This window comes from Phaseolus vulgaris, chromosome 2, assembly GCF_051622355.1.
Source record: "Phaseolus vulgaris cultivar YP4 chromosome 2, ASM5162235v1, whole genome shotgun sequence".
NCBI classification, from domain to species: Eukaryota; Viridiplantae; Streptophyta; class Magnoliopsida; order Fabales; family Fabaceae; genus Phaseolus; species Phaseolus vulgaris.
Window position 1 is genome coordinate 29,806,774 of NC_143499.1, and position 18,093 is coordinate 29,824,866.

The window sequence follows — 18,093 nt, forward strand, 5'->3', positions numbered from 1 at the left end:
AGATTTAGCAAACAAATGGCCCATTGGTCAACTGGCAGCTACTCTCTTTTCCGGGATTTCTTATGTTGAAATCCTTGTCAGCCATCTTAATATATGTGGTGAAAAAGGGGAAATGCTAAAACTGCAACCAAGAATCTTAATGTAGTTTTCTCGTGGTGTGAACTTTCTAGAATGTAAAAGTTTGAAGAAGTAATCCCTCTGAATATGACCCCGTGTATCAAAATGGCACCATGCCATAAGTTCCGAATATTAACTTTGTTGAATTCTTAAGCTGTTTTGAATTCTTACTTTCTTATATTAGTCTCATTTGTTCTAGTGAGAAACTCAATTCAATGTTTTGCAGAGGTTGCATGTAGAAAATGAGAAATTATTTGATAAGTTGACGGAGAAAGCATCTCTGGCTGGATCACCAAAGGTAGGCAATTTTTTTTTTTGTCCATTTACATACATCAAGAATTAGTCTTAACTGACTCCATCGAGTAACTATTTATAAATGTTGACAGAGAGAAAAAAAAAAGATTGGAGAGATGCCGAAAACTGTGAAGACTACACAACAAAGTCCATTTTATATAGACCGATGACAAATAAATACATGATATGATATGCCCATAAATCATATTCTGATAAGACATTCCTATAATTATAAAGTTCCTAATTAAATGAGGAAAAGAAGAATAAATCAAAAGAGATCCTTTAAGATATTCTAATATCTATAGAGATTTGTAACAATAATAGAGTTTTATCAATCAATCATTGAACTGTGGTAGACGAAGATTATAAAATTTCTTAGAATTTTAAAATTAATAGGTACTTCATTCAACTACTTTACATTAAATATTTTATGCCTTTCGAAATGTATATAAATGTTAATGTAAAATATTAGATTACTTAAAAAGAGATAGTATATCTTGGAGAGCTTGAATCACCTCTCTTATATTCTCATATTTATATTAATAGTGATACAATGAGTAGAGGGAAAAGTAAAAAACAAAACATAGAACTGGAGTCCTAGGTTAAAATATAGGTATAGCTCATAGCAATTTTCCAACACAAACTATTTTACAATTATTAAGAGGAAAAGAAAGAATAGGGTAAATCCCTTGTGTATATTGAACACATAGAATTATGTTTATATAGGAAAAGAAACATATGGGCTAAGCCCATACATAAATAGAGATATCTAGTAATATCTATAATATCTAATAATATCTAACACTCCCCCTCAAGCTGGTGCATATAGATTAAATGTACCTAGCTTGTTACAAATATAATCAATCCGAGGCCCTCGTAAGGATTTTGTAAAAATATCTGCTAATTGATTATTTGAATTAACAAACTCAGTATTGATATCTCCCGATATAATCTTTTCTCGAATGAAATGACAATCAATCTCAATATGTTTGGTCCTTTCATGAAAAACTGGATTTGAGCTAATATGAAGAGCAACCTGATTATCACATATAAGTGTTATTTGAGTGACCTATCCAAATTGCAATTTTTTAAGTAACTATTTAAGCCAAATAAGCTCACAAGTAGCCGAGGCCATAGCTCTCTATTCTTCTTCTGCACTAGATCTCGCCACAACACTTTGTTTCTTGCTCTTCCAAGAGATCAAGTTATCACCAATGGAGACACAATAACTGGAAGTTGATCTTCTATCAGATGGAGATCGTGCCCAATCAACATCTGAATAACAAACAACTTTAGTATGATTATTATTGTTGGAATATATGGCCTTAAACGAGAGGGGGTGAATTGTTTAAGAGGGGTTTTTGAAAACTTTTTCAGCTTTAACAAAATCCTTTGTGTGAATCCATATCAGAATTTCAGTTAGTCAAGAATTTAAGCACAAAACAGCAAAGCACCAGAAAAACAATAGGTTGTTTATACTAGTAAAGCAATAATAACTGAATTTAAAAAAGTTGAAGGGAAGAAAGAGATACACCAACAGTTTATACTAGTTCACTAGTCCCCAGAAGCCACTGGGTAATCCACTAAGCAATCAAAACAGATTACACACAAACCACCAAAGTAGTGACCTTGAACACTTCAAGAAACACACTCACTTTGGCACAACACACACCAAGAGTATTGATCTTGACCACCTCAAGAGCACACAACACTCCTTGCCAACAACACCAAAAAATACAGAAGATTCAGAAAGAATTACACTTGTTTACAGAACAACTTGAAATCAATACAAATGCAATCCTATTCCACTCTTTCTTGAGAAAACCCAAAGCTTGATGTGAATGTTCAAAACTTAAAAGCAATCTTTCTCACAACTGAAAAAATCAAATCTGTATCACTTGTTTGTTTTAAAACATAAACAAACCTTTTATACTTTTCAAAGATTGGTCAAAACATTTAATGAAGGAGCGTATTCAGTTGAAAATCATTTAAAGCACATTCAACCACCAAAACAGAATTCTGTTAGGATTTTCAAAGAAACAATCGGTTGAAACCATGAAACAACCGATTGTTTTGGTTTGACAGCAAGTCAACCAACCAAAACAGTGTTCAACCTTTTCAAAAACACCTAAGAGTAAAACAATCGGTTGTTTCGACAAAACAACAGATTGTTTTTCACTTAGTTTGAAAAACACTTAAATTCATAAAGGTTTTAAAACACTTTAGCTTTAGATTCAACAAAGAGTGGATTGCACTTTTAAACTACCCAGATCCCACCCCAAACACAGCAGCAACTCCAACCTTGCATCAAACACTTTGGATTTGTATTTTTCAAAGCCCTTGATCACTCTTGATCAACAATTATGACCATATAACAAACCTTTTCTAGGAGAGCCTTTAATGTACTTTAGTATACGAATGACTGCATTCCAATGATCTTCACATGGAGAATTAAGAAATTGACTCACCACACTGACTGCAAAGGAAATATCAGGACGAGTAACAATGAGATAGTTCAATTTTCCAACTAATCTCCTGTACTTCTCAGGATCTAAAAGAGGCTCCCCTGATTGGGTAGAAGCTTGACATTGGGATCCATGGGAGTATCAACAGATTTCGAATTCATCAACCCAATTTCTTCCAAAATATCCAATGCATATTTTCTTTGAGAGATAACAATACCAGTATTGGATTGTGCTACCTCAATCCCCAAGAAATATCTGAGTTTGCCAAGATCTTTGGTCTGGAAGTTTTGACAAAGGTGTTGTTTTACTTGTAAGATGCCATGGTGATCACTGCCTGTAAGAACAATGTCATCAACATATACTACAAGATAGATACACCCACCACTCGAGTGACGATAAAAATCTGAATGATCTGCTTCACTGCGAGTCATACCAAACTGTTGAACAACATTGCTAAATTTTTCAAACCAAGCCCTAGGAGACTACTTGAGGCCATATAAGGATTTGCGAAGACGACATACCAATTCAGAAGACCCCCCATGAGTAACAAAACCGGGAGGTTGCTTCATATAAATTTCTTCCTGCAAATCCTCATTAAGAAAGACATTTTTGAAATCCAGTTGATAAAGAGGCCATTGTTGAAGAGCAACCATGGCTATGAATAAGCGAACAAAAGCCATCTTTGCCACTGGAGAAAAAGTATCACCATAGTCTAAACCAAAAATTTGGGTATAACCCTTAGCCACAAGATGAGCTTTGAGACGATCAATAGTACCATCAGGACCAACTTTGATAGCAAAAATCCACCTGCAACCAACAACTGATTTCCTAGATGGTAAAGGAACAAGTTCCCAAGTTCCATTATTCTGAAGCGCATTCATTTCATCAAGCATGGCCTGACGCCAATCAGGATGAGCTAAGGAATCACCTACATATTTTGGAATGAATACAGACGAAATAGATGAAAGGCAAGAGTAAAAGAGTTGAGATAGTATAATGTGGAGAGGGATTACGAGTAGAACGTATACCTTTACGGATAGCAATAGGAAGATCAGGTTCAACTGTTGGAGCCGGAGGGGGATGAGGTCTTGGCACTAGAAGAAAGTCATCTGATGGACGATGAGACGGTTGACGACGACTATACACCTGAAGAGTTGGTGGCGGTGGTGAATCTTTAGGTGCACTAGGTACAACAAGAGGAATATTAACTTGATTAGATGAAGAAATAGAAGGAGAAGGACAAGACTTAAAGTAAAGGGAAGATTCACTAAAGGTGACATCCGCTGAAATAAAATAACGGTTTAGAGAAGGTGAGAAACATCTATATCCTTTTTGTGATCTAGTGAACCCAAAAAAGACACATTTGTGTGACTTAAGAGATAATTTATCAAGACCAGGACTAAAATTATGAACAAAGCATGTGGACTCAAAAACTTTGGGAGGTAAAGAGTGGAGAGGGTCATGTGGAAAAAAATAGAATGAGGAATTTTGTTATCTAAAACTGAAGATGGCATGCGATTAATGAGATAACATGCACTAAGAATAACATCACCTTGAAAACGCCGAGGAAAATCACAATGGATTAAAATAGTACGAGTTGTTTCAACAAGATGTCTATTCTTGCGCTTAGCTACCCCATTTTGTTGAGGTATATAAGCACATGAAGTTTGATGAAGAATACCATGAGAAGCCATAAAATTTTTAAAAAAATGAGAAAGATACTCATGTCCATTATCACTGTGCAAAATGCGAATGGAAATTCCAAATTGATTTTTAATTTCATTGTAAAATATTTGAAATATTGAAAACAACTCAGAACAGTTTTTCATTAAAAACACCCAAGTACATATGGAATAATCATCAATAAAAGTAACAAAATACTGAAATCATAAATTAGACTTAATACGACTTGGTCCTCAAATGTCACAGTGAACTAAGGCAAAAGGAGATGAAGCACGTTGTGAGACACTACTAGGAAAAGAACTATGAATGTGTTTCCCTAACTGACACGACTTACACGATAAACTAGACACATCAGACAAACTTGGAACAAGCTGCTACCTCTTGACAAGACTAGGATGACCCAACCGAGCATGAATGGGAGATGGAGAATCCATAATAGCACCAACATGTGCAAAGATCTGTAGTTGATAAAGTCCATGAGACTCACATCCGGTGCCAATCATGCGTCCCGAACTCCGGTCCTGTAAAGAAACAGAATCTTTGGTAAAAGAAATAACACAATCAAGGGAACGAGTGAGACGACTAATGGATAATAAGTTAAATGGAGACCCAGGGACATAAAGAACATTACCAATAGAAAAAGAAGGAAAAAGGTTAATAGTACTATTAAAGGAAAAGAAAGAATAGGGTAAATCCCTTGTGTATATTGAACACATAGAGTTATGTTTATATAGGAAAAGAAACATATGGGCTAAGTCCATTACATAAATATGAAATATCTAACAATATCTATAATATCTCATAATATCAAATAATATCTAATTATATCTAACACTCCCCCTCAAGCTGGTGCATATAATCATATGTACCCTGCTTGTTACAAATGTAATCAATCCTAGGCCCTCGTAACGGTTTAGTAAAAATATCTGTTAATTGATGAGACAACATATCTAAAACCAAAAGATGAGACATGACTTGGCTCCAAATATTAGAATGGATGATAGCAGAATTACGTCTTGATTTAGATTGCTTAGGAAAAGATCTAACATGACTCGTATTCTAATGTTTGAAGTCTACTAAGTTTAGGGACCATTTTCTTTAATTTTGACAAGTAAAGATTACCCAAGCGTTCATGTAAACATTTAGGAGATGGGGATCCAAAACAAGAGACAAATGAACTAGTTCCAAACTAGTATATAAGCCTCTAGATTTATGTCCTTCTCCAATCAGTCTCCGTACCATGTTTCTATGTAACAAAAGAATTGACATCAAAGGTTGATTGACTTAAAAAGGTAAGAAAGGACAAGTAGGAAGAAAAAGAACAAATTTTAGATTCAAGGAAGGATAAAGGGAAACTTACTAACCCTTTTCAAGGTAACTTTAAAACCACTGGTTAAGGTTATGAAAGGAGGATTTTTGGAAAAAAAAAGAGATGAGAACAAAGAGGTGTTACCAGAAATGTGATAAGAAGTGCCTAAGCCTAAGTCAATTATTCATTGACTTTGACTTTCCCTAGATTGTGAGATGCAAGTTGTTGACAAGTTAGGATTTGTAGATTATTGTGCCAAGTTATTAGAGTTCAATCTCAAATATTCTTGGTATTCTTCACTAGAGAATTTGGGTTCAGCAGCTTTAGCTTTAGAGATATTGATTGTCTTGTCAGGAAAGCCTTGCAAAGAGAAATAATTCTCTTAGATGTGACCCATTCTCTTATAGTATATGCATTGAGGATGTCCCCTATGATCACATCCTCCTCTAGTATTGTGTCCTCCTCTTCCACATGTAGAAACCATGACAGAAGATTCCACAGGTTATTGAACATTCCTGCTTTGAAAAGTTGGAGCCCAAAGGGTTTGTCAAGATTTCCATGGATGGGACTTTCAACCAAGCTGGTAATGGAGAACCAAAGGTCGGAACAGGGAGGTGGAGTTCCGACAAGTGTTGTGGAGAAGGTGCAACGTCACTTCGGTGAAAGGAAGGTGGATTGTGAACGTTGCGTGCTTAGCAGCAGTGAACAAGGAGCATGCGTGTGTGGGGGTTGATTCAGCTTTCAGAACAAACAAGGTTGTGTGTCACTTTGACATATGCTCCAAGTCTGGGGATTATCATAGAAAACTGTGTAGAAGTTGGCGGTGGATGGTGGACGATGGTGGAGACTTCTCCGAACAAGACTACAACCAGTAGAGTGGGATTGATCTGCTCTAATACCAACTCAAAAGAGACTATATTTATTTATAGTTTTCTAATACAATGTGTAGAAGGAAGAGTATAATCAAAAGACAGAACTAGAGTCCTAGGTATAGTGATAGGCATAGCTCATAGCAATTTTCCCACACAAACTATTTAAGACCTAATCTAACAAGTCTAAATATCTATGTATGGGTGGTCTCCATTTGCTCCAAATGTTGAATCCTCTACACTTATGCTGAGTAAACTTTATATAGGATACTAATTTTTACTAATTCAAGTGTCATATCATGATAATGATCATCATACTAAAACGAAGATAAATTTGACATCTATATGCGTCTGTGATTCCTAAATAGCAATCATTTTGCATTCTTTTAAGGATTATTTACATGATAAAGAACTGTGCAACAAAGTAGTTGGAAATGTTTTTTTTTCCTCTCGCACAAATATAACTTCTATTGCAAAGAATTTTGTACTTCTAACTAAACTAAACTGGTTTCTGTCTGTGTGGCTCTAACTATATGAATTCTTAAATATTGTTTCTCATGCTTTCTTTTCTTTAATCAGGCTATCAGCACCATTTGCTAAAATATAGATGCGGTATAGATGGCAGAATCTAAAGTACTGTGACCATTATTTGTAGTGCATGCATCTGTGCTATGAATGTGGTGCTTTTTCCATTTTTAAGATTTTAATTTTATTTTCAGCTGTCAAGTCCATTATCTAGGGGATCAGTTAGTGTTGAGGCTCGAAATGGGGGAAGGTACAATTTTACTTTACATTATATATATGTTGCAGTTCTATTTTGTTTTTAAGCTTGTGAATACTGGCTTCATTCTCATTGTATTGAAAAACTGTAATGACATCAGCACCACTGCAAGAGCTCGTTCTATGGATGTTCTTCCTTCATCTTTGGTGACAGATAAGAATGATGGCAATTTTGCTTTAGTTAAATCCGGTTCTGGGAAAGTTAAGACTACCCCTGCCGGTGAATATCTTACTGCAGCCCTGAATGAATTTAATCCTGATCAGTATGAAGGAGTTGCTGCCATTTCTGATGGTGCAAACAAGCTTCTGATGCTGGTATGGATCTTGAATGTTTAGGTTCAGTTTATACTTTAGTGAAAGCAGATAAATTGAAGTTATGTGCAAAATTGTTCTTTATTTCTATATAAAGTACCTTTTCATACGAATGTTGCTATGCTCATCACACTTCTAAACTTGAAAGCTTGTATACTCTTACCTCTTCTGCTTGAGTTGCTGCCAAAATGCAGGCATGAGACGATGCTTGCTATTAGTTCAGTTTGAAAATGTGTGGAACTTATTAGTGATAGTATTCTTATGGTTACCAGACAATTTGTGTGGCAACATATTACCAGAGAGGAGAAAAATTGCATTGTTTGGGACTTGAAATATCCTCCTGTAAAAGAAAAATACAATAATATCAGATTTAGTTGCTATAAATGCCAAAATTTGTCCAATTTCTTTGAAATAAATCATTTGTGGGCCTTCTTCTGATTGCTAAGCTTCTAAATAGTTGGATCATGACATGCTACCAGGGCTTAAGTTCATATGGGTGGGTTGTCCAGGGTTTGTTCCTTTCTGCCCCTTGTAGAAAGATTTACAGAAATTATGTTATGAGCACACACATGGTTCTCTATTTATTGGGAATAGTAATGATATAATAGAAGGAAACAAAATAAATATAAAACTTAATCCCTAAAATATAGGCTATACAATATTTTCCTACATACTCAATTATTAAGAAGTGGACTTTAATTATTAAGAAGTGTACTTTAGACCTAACTCAACCTTACAAAACCGGCTCATAAAGTGAGGTTTACATCCACTTATATATAAGAAATGTCCATATATCTGGTTGATGCGGAATTTTCAACAGCAATCATATCTTTGACTTGTGTAAGGTAGGGTGTGCTTGTGAGTATCCACACTTCAAGACCAAGTGATCTTGCATTACAGGGCATGTTATATATAAACCACTCTAAAAGCTTAATCCTGCAAAATGGAGTTTTACCATCATTGTTCTTAATGGCCACAGGTTCTGGCTGCTGTCATCAAAGCTGGTGCCTCAAGAGAACATGAAATACTTGCTGAAATTAGAGATGCTGTTTTTTCATTTATTCGAAAAATGGAACCAAGGCGAGTATTGGATACCATGCTTGTTTCCCGTGTTAGAATCTTGTATATAAGATCTTTGCTTGCCAGATCCCCAGAGTTGCAATCCATTAAGGTAGAGTGTTTTTCTTCTTATGACTTGTTAATGCATACTTAGTGATGTGCTATTGTATTTTCCAATTGTACCTTTCTAATTTAGTAAATCTTGCACTCTTGATTGAAAGGTATTGCCAGTTGAGTGCTTTCTTGAAAAGGCCAACACTGGACCCAGTAGAAGTTCCAGCCGAGCAAGCAGTCCTGGTAGATCTTCTGTGCAATATGTTGATGAGCAGATCCAGGGATTTAAAGTGAATATAAAGCCAGAAAAGAAATCCAAATTTTCATCTGTTGTGTTGAAGATACGTGGGATTGATGAGGTAATGATATTATCCTTTAATCATTCTGGTTAGATTTGCTAGAAAATTATTGAGCGGGATTTTGTTTTCCTTGTCTTTCTTTTGTTTGAATTTTGAATATCATAAATAATATGCTATTTCTTGGTGATCCTGTCTCCTATTTTTACCTATGTTGATTAGAATATGCATGTGTGTCACCTTGTTTTATATTTTTGAATAAACCGTGTAGGAAACCTGGAGACAGCAGGTAACTGGGGGAAAGCTTAGGGAAATCAGTGAGGAAGCAAAAAGTTTTGCAATTGGAAACAAGGCTCTTGCTGCTCTCTTTGTACATACTCCAGCTGGAGAGCTGCAGCGCCAAATTAGGTCCTGGCTTGCTGAGAAGTTTGATTTTCTATCTGTTATGGGAAATGATACACCAGGGGGAACAACTGGTCAGTTGGAGCTTATTTCAACTGCAATTATGGATGGTTGGATGGCTGGACTTGGCAGTGCTCAGTCTCCCCAAACTGATGCCCTTGGCCAACTTCTATTTGAATATTCAAGACGTGTCTATACTTCTCAACTGCAGCACTTAAAGGTATATTTCATCTTAAATCTGTCTAGAATGATTATTCTAAATGGATACTATTTGATGTTCTTGATTACTGGAAAAAAGCCCTGTTCAACTTGTGACTGTTCAAGAGAGGTGGCACTGTTACTAGTTAAGTGAATTGTGTTTGACGTATTTGTAAACATGCTAGACTTTGGCTACTTATTTACATTGGCATTGTTATTGGATAAAGTGTTTCTCTTTACTTCACTTTGGTATTTAGCCAATGTTTACTCTAAATGAGTGTTTTTATTGGATGCACAAAGATATTGTCCCTTAGTAAGGTTTACTTAGATGAAACACTTTCTTCTAGGCATGTATTTTGTTGTTTACTTTTTTAGAGGATATCATGTCTCTGTCATAGGAAATTGGACTAGATCATAATACATTATGTATATGTTCTCACTATTCTACAGCAGATATCAATGAGGTATTATCTTCAAGAGATACAGAATAACAGAGAAATGTAGGAAACTGAACTAGGAAAATAGAAAGATTACCCACACTTTGGAGAAGTGTGGTTTTCTGACACAAATCCTTGACTCTTTAATTTTCCTGTTTACTCTCTTTCCCATATTTTCCATGCTGACTCCACTATTTTGTCTATCCTTCTTGAGACCCATGCCATGTAGGATGTTAATTGTTCTCCTTTCTATTCATGCTTGCTTTGGAATCTGATCCCATGTTGCTCATCCAACATCTTCCTATAACATGTTTCCATCCATTATACTTGTTTGTCTTCCCTTTCCTCTTTGTCAGTTCTTGAAGCTACACATGATGCCTTAGCCCACTTTAGATGGAGACAGGCCATGTTTGATGAACTGTGCGCTCTTCAGAACAACAATACTTGGGATTTTGTTCCTTTTTCATCCTAGGAAATCTATTGTTGGTTGTCGATGAAATTTCACATTCAAAGTTAGCTCTAATGGTACTATTGACCATCTCAAAGCTCGTTTAGTGCTAAATATTATATTCAAATCTTTGGGCTAGACTATGGTGACACCTTTTCTTTGATCACCAAGATGTCCTCTTTCAAATTATTCTTAGCCATGGTTGCTCTTCAACATTGATCCCTCCATCAATTGGATGTAAAAATTGTCTTCCTACATGGTGATTTGTTGAAGGGAATTTATATTGAAGAACCTCCTGGTTGTTGCTTAAGGGGAGTCTTCCCGCTTGGTATGTCGTCTCCAGGAATCTTATATCGTCTTAAATAGTCTCCCAAGGCATGGTTTGGTAGATTCAATGCAATTGTCCAACAATTTGATGACTCAGTGAGACTAATCATTCTATGTTTTATCATCACTCAAGGATGTAGTGCGTCTACCTTGTATGAATGGTTAACTCCAATAGTCAGTTGGCGGATGTCTTCACGTATCATGTAGGGTCCTAGAAATGATTATATTTGTAAAGTTTGGTGTATACGATTTATATGCACTAGTTTGAGGAGTGCAAAATGTATGTTCAATATGTGGGCTTGGGCCCATCTCTTTGTAAAGTATTGTAGAGTCTTTATGTAATATGTTCCTTTGTTGTGCCCAAAACACACAAATTCATTCATATGAATATCCATCTTATATTCTTGCAATTACCATATATGGCCAGTAACATTTGTGGGGTTTTCTTGATTGGGGTTTTAGTTGTTTGAACCCATCATGAACCAAAAAATGAGAGAAACTTGTTTGACTAATTTTCTTATACATGTTAAATTATATTTTGATGTTGTTTCATTTTAGAATAATTTATCTTGGTTATATAACTGAACTTGTTTAGATAGGTTAAGTAGTCTTTCCTAAAAAGCTGTTTTTCTTATTAGCATTAATTGCCTTGATATATCATTTTTTCTTTCTTGTACTCTTGGTATTCTTGATGTAATTTTCCTCTATAAATAACAAGGATCAACTAAGAGATAATCAATCTCTTAAACTCTTTTTCATATTTTCAGTCTTAAGTCCTAACATTGACTTATCAGGATATTGCTAGTACATTGGCAACAGAAGAGGCTGAAGATGCAACACAAGTGGCCAAGTTGCGTTCAGCACTAGAATCTGTTGATCACAAAAGAAGAAAGGTAATTTATTTCACACTTGAGATGGAGCAAAAGATTTTTGGAATTGCCTGTGTTAATCCTTAAACCCTAAAAATGAATGCCTATTTATGATATCCTGGCAATTATTTTCAGATTTTGCAACAAATGAGAAGTGATGTAGCTTTACTGACCTTGGAAAATGGTGGTTCACCTGTTCAAAATCCTTCTACTGCCGCTGAGGATGCAAGATTAGCATCTCTTATTTCACTTGATAGAATATTGAAGCAAGTCAAGGTTTCTTTTTTCTTATTGAAATCTGTTTTCCAAACTTTAGTATTCTACTAGGAAATACTCAATAACTTGTGGTATAATTTGAACAGGATATAACTAGACTTTCTACTGTGAACATCATCGAGAAAAGTAAGAAGAGAACGGTGCTGGGTTCTCTTGATAAATTGACAGAACAAATGCCTTCGCTTCTTGAAATTGATCATCCATGTGCTCAGAGGTGCATTGCAGATGCTCGCAGAGTGGTTGAGGTAAGCAAATTGATGCTCTATATGGCTTGATTGTATCTTGAGTTGTGAAGGAATCAGATTGTGCTTTAAACTGTGTTTGCATACTCAGTTTCGACTAAAATCACAACTTTTGCTCTGGGAAAAAAACACATCTCTCATCATAATCACAGGAACATTGCCATTGGGTAGATGAGTGGGGGGAGTTACCGTCTTCTAAACATTACCATTTATGTACTCTGTCGTATACTTTTTAAAAGGCGTCTCTCTTTTTTATGCTTCCCAAGATTTATCTGGTTTTTCTGTATTTGACTATTTTATCATTTTTTTTAAAATTATTGTTAACTAAATTTGTGTTATCAACCCAGTTATATACTTAAGAAATGCTGTACCCAAAAGAAAAAGGAAAAGTAAGGTATAAAAGGATGAAAACAAGTTGAAATGAATGCTTTTCTATCTCGGCATTTCTGGTAAAATTGGGTCTATGTCCGACCATTGTTGAGTTTTGGGATTCCTAAACCCTCTTTTATGATGCAGTCAATTCCTGAAGAAGATGACCGCATCCAAAACCTGTCACATTCTCGTAAGCCATCTACTGATACAGGCTCTGGATCTGGAACTGATGTGGCACAATGGAACGTCCTTCAATTCAATACGGGTAATACCTCTTCATTTATAATAAAATGTGGAGCAAACTCAAATTCAGAACTAATCATTAAAGCCGAGGCCAGAGTTCAGGAACCTAAAGGGGGTGAGATTATGAGGGTAGCCCCAAGGCCGTCCATTTTGGAAAATATGAGCTTGGAGGAAATGAAACAAGTATTTGCTGAACTACCCGAGGCTCTAAGATTGCTTGCCCTAGCAAGGACTGCAGATGGAACTCGAGCACGATATTCTAGATTATATAGGACCTTGGCTATGAAGGTTCCATCACTTAGGGATCTGGTAAGTGAACTTGAAAAAGGGGGTGCACTGAAAGATGCGAGAACATGACCTTTTAAAGGGTATGCCCCGAGTTGCTTGCATCCGAGGCATCGGTTTGGGGACAGGGGTCATTGAGTGTTGGGGACCATTGTGTGCATCATGTACAACTGTTATTCTCTATGTTTGTTATTGTATTTAGTTGTAATTATCACAGTTTTTTTATACTGAAGTTTTGTTTATCAAGTTAGTCGATCCAAAGAACAAGTCTTATTTTTACTTGATATTTGATAATTAAAGGTAGTTTAAACAGTGAGACTTGATTTTCTTTTGAACTTCTATGTGGAAGCATTTTAGGTACTCTTCAGTGTTGGGAATCACTTTGTGCATCCTGTACAACTGTTATTTTTGTATGTCATTGTATTTAGTTGTAATTATCAGTCTTTTTAGCACTGCAGTTTTGTTAATCAATCCAAAGAACGAGTCTTGTTTTTTTTATTTGATGATTGATAACTAGAAAGTTTAAAAGGTGAGACTTGATTTTCATTTGAACTTCTAAATAGGAGCATTTAGGTACTCTTGTAATACTTCTCTCATTACAGATTTTTTTTTTTGTAATTTATTAGATTTTTTATGTTAGATTGATTTTGGGTCTAGACTTGGTTATGTATTGGGAAGATATGAAATCTTATGACGTATTAATGTAGTTTTTAAAATATTTTTTTATCCCTTTAATAATATAAAACTATATAAAATATTATTTGATAATCTTTTAAAAGAATATTTATTTAAATCTAACAAGTTATTGACTTTGTTTTTTAGTATATGTTGAGAAATGTTTTGGTTTTAAAAATTGAATAATTTTAGTATTTTAATAAGATTTTATATTTTTTAGAGTGTAATATATAATAAGAGATTATACTTAATATACATACGAATTATAGAATAAGTGAATATAATGTTTGCGAATTATAGAATAATATAATGTAGATTGTTGACATTGTATGTTAAGTGAATTTTACTTATAAGTATAATTTCATTAAAATAAATTTTATTATATGAAATTATCTTTGATAATTAAATGTATGATACACATAAATATATTTAAATAATTTCCTAAATTTGTTATGTTTAAATTATTTTAAAGTATTAAATATAAGATTAAATGTATCGTCATAGTAGGGGTGATAAAATGAATTGGGTATGGTGAGTCAGCTTGCCAACTTGTCTTTATTTAGGTAGAATTAGTTAATATTTTAAAAATGTTGTTTTGGTCCGGTTCACCTAACTCGTCAAGTCATGGGCGGGATGTTATGGGCGAGTCTATGAAACTCTATTTGCATTAATTTTTTATATTAGGTCAAGCTTATCCCATGTCCAGATGAATTAAATCGAGTTAAGCTTAAGTTAGACTTGATCTAGTTTAGTCGAACTCAAGTAGGGTCGGATTAAGACTAAATCTAGTTGTCGATGTCAAGTCATATAAGACCTATGCCAGGTTAAATCCAAGTTTAATTAGGTTAGACAAGGTCGGGTTAGGTTGTAGTGAGTCCAGATCATATTTAATCGAGTTGAACTTAAGTAGGTTGGGTTGAGTTCAATTTTACAATTAAATTAGAAATAATAAAAATATTTGAGAAAAAATTTATAATTAATATAAAATATTTAGAACCAAATTATAATTTAGAATATTTTAATTACTCATATAAATACGAAAAATATTTAAGAGCTAAATGAAATCTTATTATAATATTGTAATAGTTAAACTTTTATGTGAGGAGTAAATGTAATTCATCTACAAATAAGTCAAATTTATACGTGAAGTAAAACTTATGCATATAGCTTATTACACTAGAATCTTCAATTTGTTTTATAAGTTTTAATGTTTTTAATTTTTATACCTATGATTAAATTTAGTATTAGTTTTTCAAATTATTTTATTATTTTATTTCTCATAAATTCTATTTATTTTCTTAAAATGATTATTTTTTTGTTAAATGATAATGTAATATACATTTAGGTATGTAATATTATTTAATTGGTAAGAATATTGTTTAACCCGTGTGATCATAAATTCGTAAGGAGACTCCGTAAATAATTCATAATTGAATATTTGTTAGATTAATAAAAGTTATATTACTGCAAAATGAACTCGAAGAGAGTTTGAATGTAAAATTGTTTAAAATTTCATAACGGATAATTATAAGAAGAGTATATGAGAGTGATGATAGAGAAAGAGCTACAACTACAAGTTATGTATAAGTGATAACAAATTCACGCTAAAAGGAAGAGTATGTTTTATTGTTAAATGATTATTTCTCCAATAATTCAATAAAATGTTTATGATTATACAAGCCTTCGAATCATAAAATGTTCATGATTATGTGCTACTTGCATAAGTTTATAATGCACTCTTATAGTGTATTTGCATTTGCATTCAATTACTTAAGAAGATCCAATAATCATGATATTCAACACTTATCACAAATAGGTTGCAGACATAGTTTGCTAGGTAGGTTAGATAATTGATTGTATAAATTGATTTTTTTAAAATAACATGGAATTGTCAATTTTTGTGTGATAGTGATAAACTAAGAATCATACAATTTAACGTCACACAATTTACAAATTTCACATTTTTTTGAGTTTTATATTTCAACAGTGATATTAATGTGAAATATATAATAAATAAATTATATAGAATATATGTAATAAATGATATTTATTCATAATAAGCTACACCTCTCAGTACCATCCAATAATAAAAGAAAATAATTTGTTAAACTTAAGAAAATAGAAGAATGTGAATTGCCTATTTGGAGTGGTTTCAAAATTTTACATGACCTGTTTAATATACGAATAAGTATATAATTCTGTGGCATACACATATTATGTAATTATAAAAAATAATATATATATATATAATAATAATAATTTTAATTATTTCTTTGAACTTATCATTTAATATCTCATAATAACTAAAACAAATGGTTATTCTGATACTCATCTTAAACCACACTTTAAAGGAGAACAATAATTTGTTATAAATCATCATCAACATAAAATAGACTTTGTAGAACAAATTGAGAATGTGTTGTATGTATAGTCAATAAAAATAATTTTTGTTTTAATTATGTATTTTTTTAATAGTCAATTATTATGTTGGGAATATTGTAACTGTCTAACTTTTTTATTATTTTAAATAACATTTAATTCATATTTTTTTATTTATATAATCAAATATTTTGCAAAATAATAGTCTAGATAAATCACTTAATTTTTAAATTATTTAATAAACAGGATACTTATAATTTAATAGATAAACTTTTAATAAAATATAAGGATGTGAGTATTTTAGTGAAAGGCATCTAAACATCTAATGCAAGGTGCTAAGTTGGAGAGAGTGAATACTAATGAAGTGTTTATATAGAAAAATATAAAAGTAAGTATTGAGTAAAAGTTGGACTTATTTAAACATTCAAAAAATATTACTGTATTGGAAATTACCTTTATAATTTTGTAAAAAGTACATTATAAAATAAATAATATATGTTTTGATAATATAATTTTTATTTTACACAATTATTTTATAAATTAGTATGATTGTGTACGTGGTTAGTATTTAAAGTATCTTATTTCATAATCTTTTAATTTATAAGTTATAACTTATTTTAGTTAGCTTTTAACTTATTTAATTTTGTTATTCTTATATTTTAATATTTTTTACCTATTATTATTTATTTTAATTTTATAAAAAAGAATTAACTATTACACTATTTTTTTTAAATTAATTTTTTTTATATAGTTCAAGTTAAAAAAGATTTAACATTATAAATTAGAATAACTAATGTTTCACAGGTACCTCTGTGAATGTTACAACGAAAAAGGTGAAAAACAAAATTTAAAATTCTGAAAATAAATAAATAAAAAATAATTTAATTAATATTTATTATATCAAATTATTTAAATAAAACAACTTGTGAAAATAAAAGAATCTCGTACAACTTTTGAAAATAAATAATACTAAATTTTTTTATAAAAATATAATTATTTTAAAAAATATGATTACATAATATATTTTTATCAAAAAAACACATCTTCAGTTATATATTTTTATATTAGTTTATATTTATAAAATATTTTTCAATCTAATAAGTTAGTTTATTTTTATAAACTAAAAGTTTAACAACTACTAACTAGATTATAATTTAATTTTGTAAAATCAAACTCTTGGTTTTTAGCACATTCATTCAGAAGATAAATGGAATCCATTTTTATATGAAAAATTCTTAAAAGAATAATAATTAAATATATTTTACGTTTTAATACTATAACCTAAATTAGTTTTTAGTTTAATCAAAATTTTCGATTACGTGAGAATAGTTATAGTAAGAAAACTAATGTAGTTAATTATTTCATGTAAACATTCCATTTTTCTTATGTGACGAATGAATTTCAAGATAACTATATTATAATAGTATAATGTATATATGTATGAGTAATAAAAGTTCAATGACTAAAATCAGTTTTTATTTTATTTTATTTTATTTATATATTCTAATTTTTATATATAAAAATGTTAAAATATTTAAAAAATTGTTATCTAACCCATTGCAATGTATATTTTTATAATATATTTTTAAATATTTTAATTTTTTTTATTTTATATAAAAAATTAAAATTAATTTTAGTCATGTGAACAATCACTCACTATTGTCGTAAATATTTAAATATAATTCATGATGGAAGTTGTTTG

General features: G+C 32.0%; 1 protein-coding gene across 3 annotated transcripts in view; it reads left to right on the plus strand.

Annotated features, from left to right (window-relative positions):
• The window catches only part of LOC137811327 (kinesin-like protein KIN-14B), a 32,398-nt gene extending 18,745 nt beyond the window's left edge, over positions 1-13,653 (plus strand). For all 3 annotated transcript variants that reach the window (XM_068613020.2, XM_068613021.2, XM_090298535.1), the window contains 10 exons: positions 344-415; positions 7,457-7,512; positions 7,619-7,832; positions 8,809-9,000; positions 9,110-9,301; positions 9,510-9,860; positions 11,845-11,943; positions 12,055-12,195; positions 12,282-12,440; positions 12,954-13,653. In XM_068613020.2, the coding sequence (XP_068469121.1) occupies positions 344-415; positions 7,457-7,512; positions 7,619-7,832; positions 8,809-9,000; positions 9,110-9,301; positions 9,510-9,860; positions 11,845-11,943; positions 12,055-12,195; positions 12,282-12,440; positions 12,954-13,409 (1,932 nt within the window). In that variant the 3' untranslated portion in view covers positions 13,410-13,653. The remainder of the gene's footprint in view (positions 1-343; positions 416-7,456; positions 7,513-7,618; positions 7,833-8,808; positions 9,001-9,109; positions 9,302-9,509; positions 9,861-11,844; positions 11,944-12,054; positions 12,196-12,281; positions 12,441-12,953) is intronic.
• Positions 13,654-18,093: the final 4,440 nt, after the last annotated feature.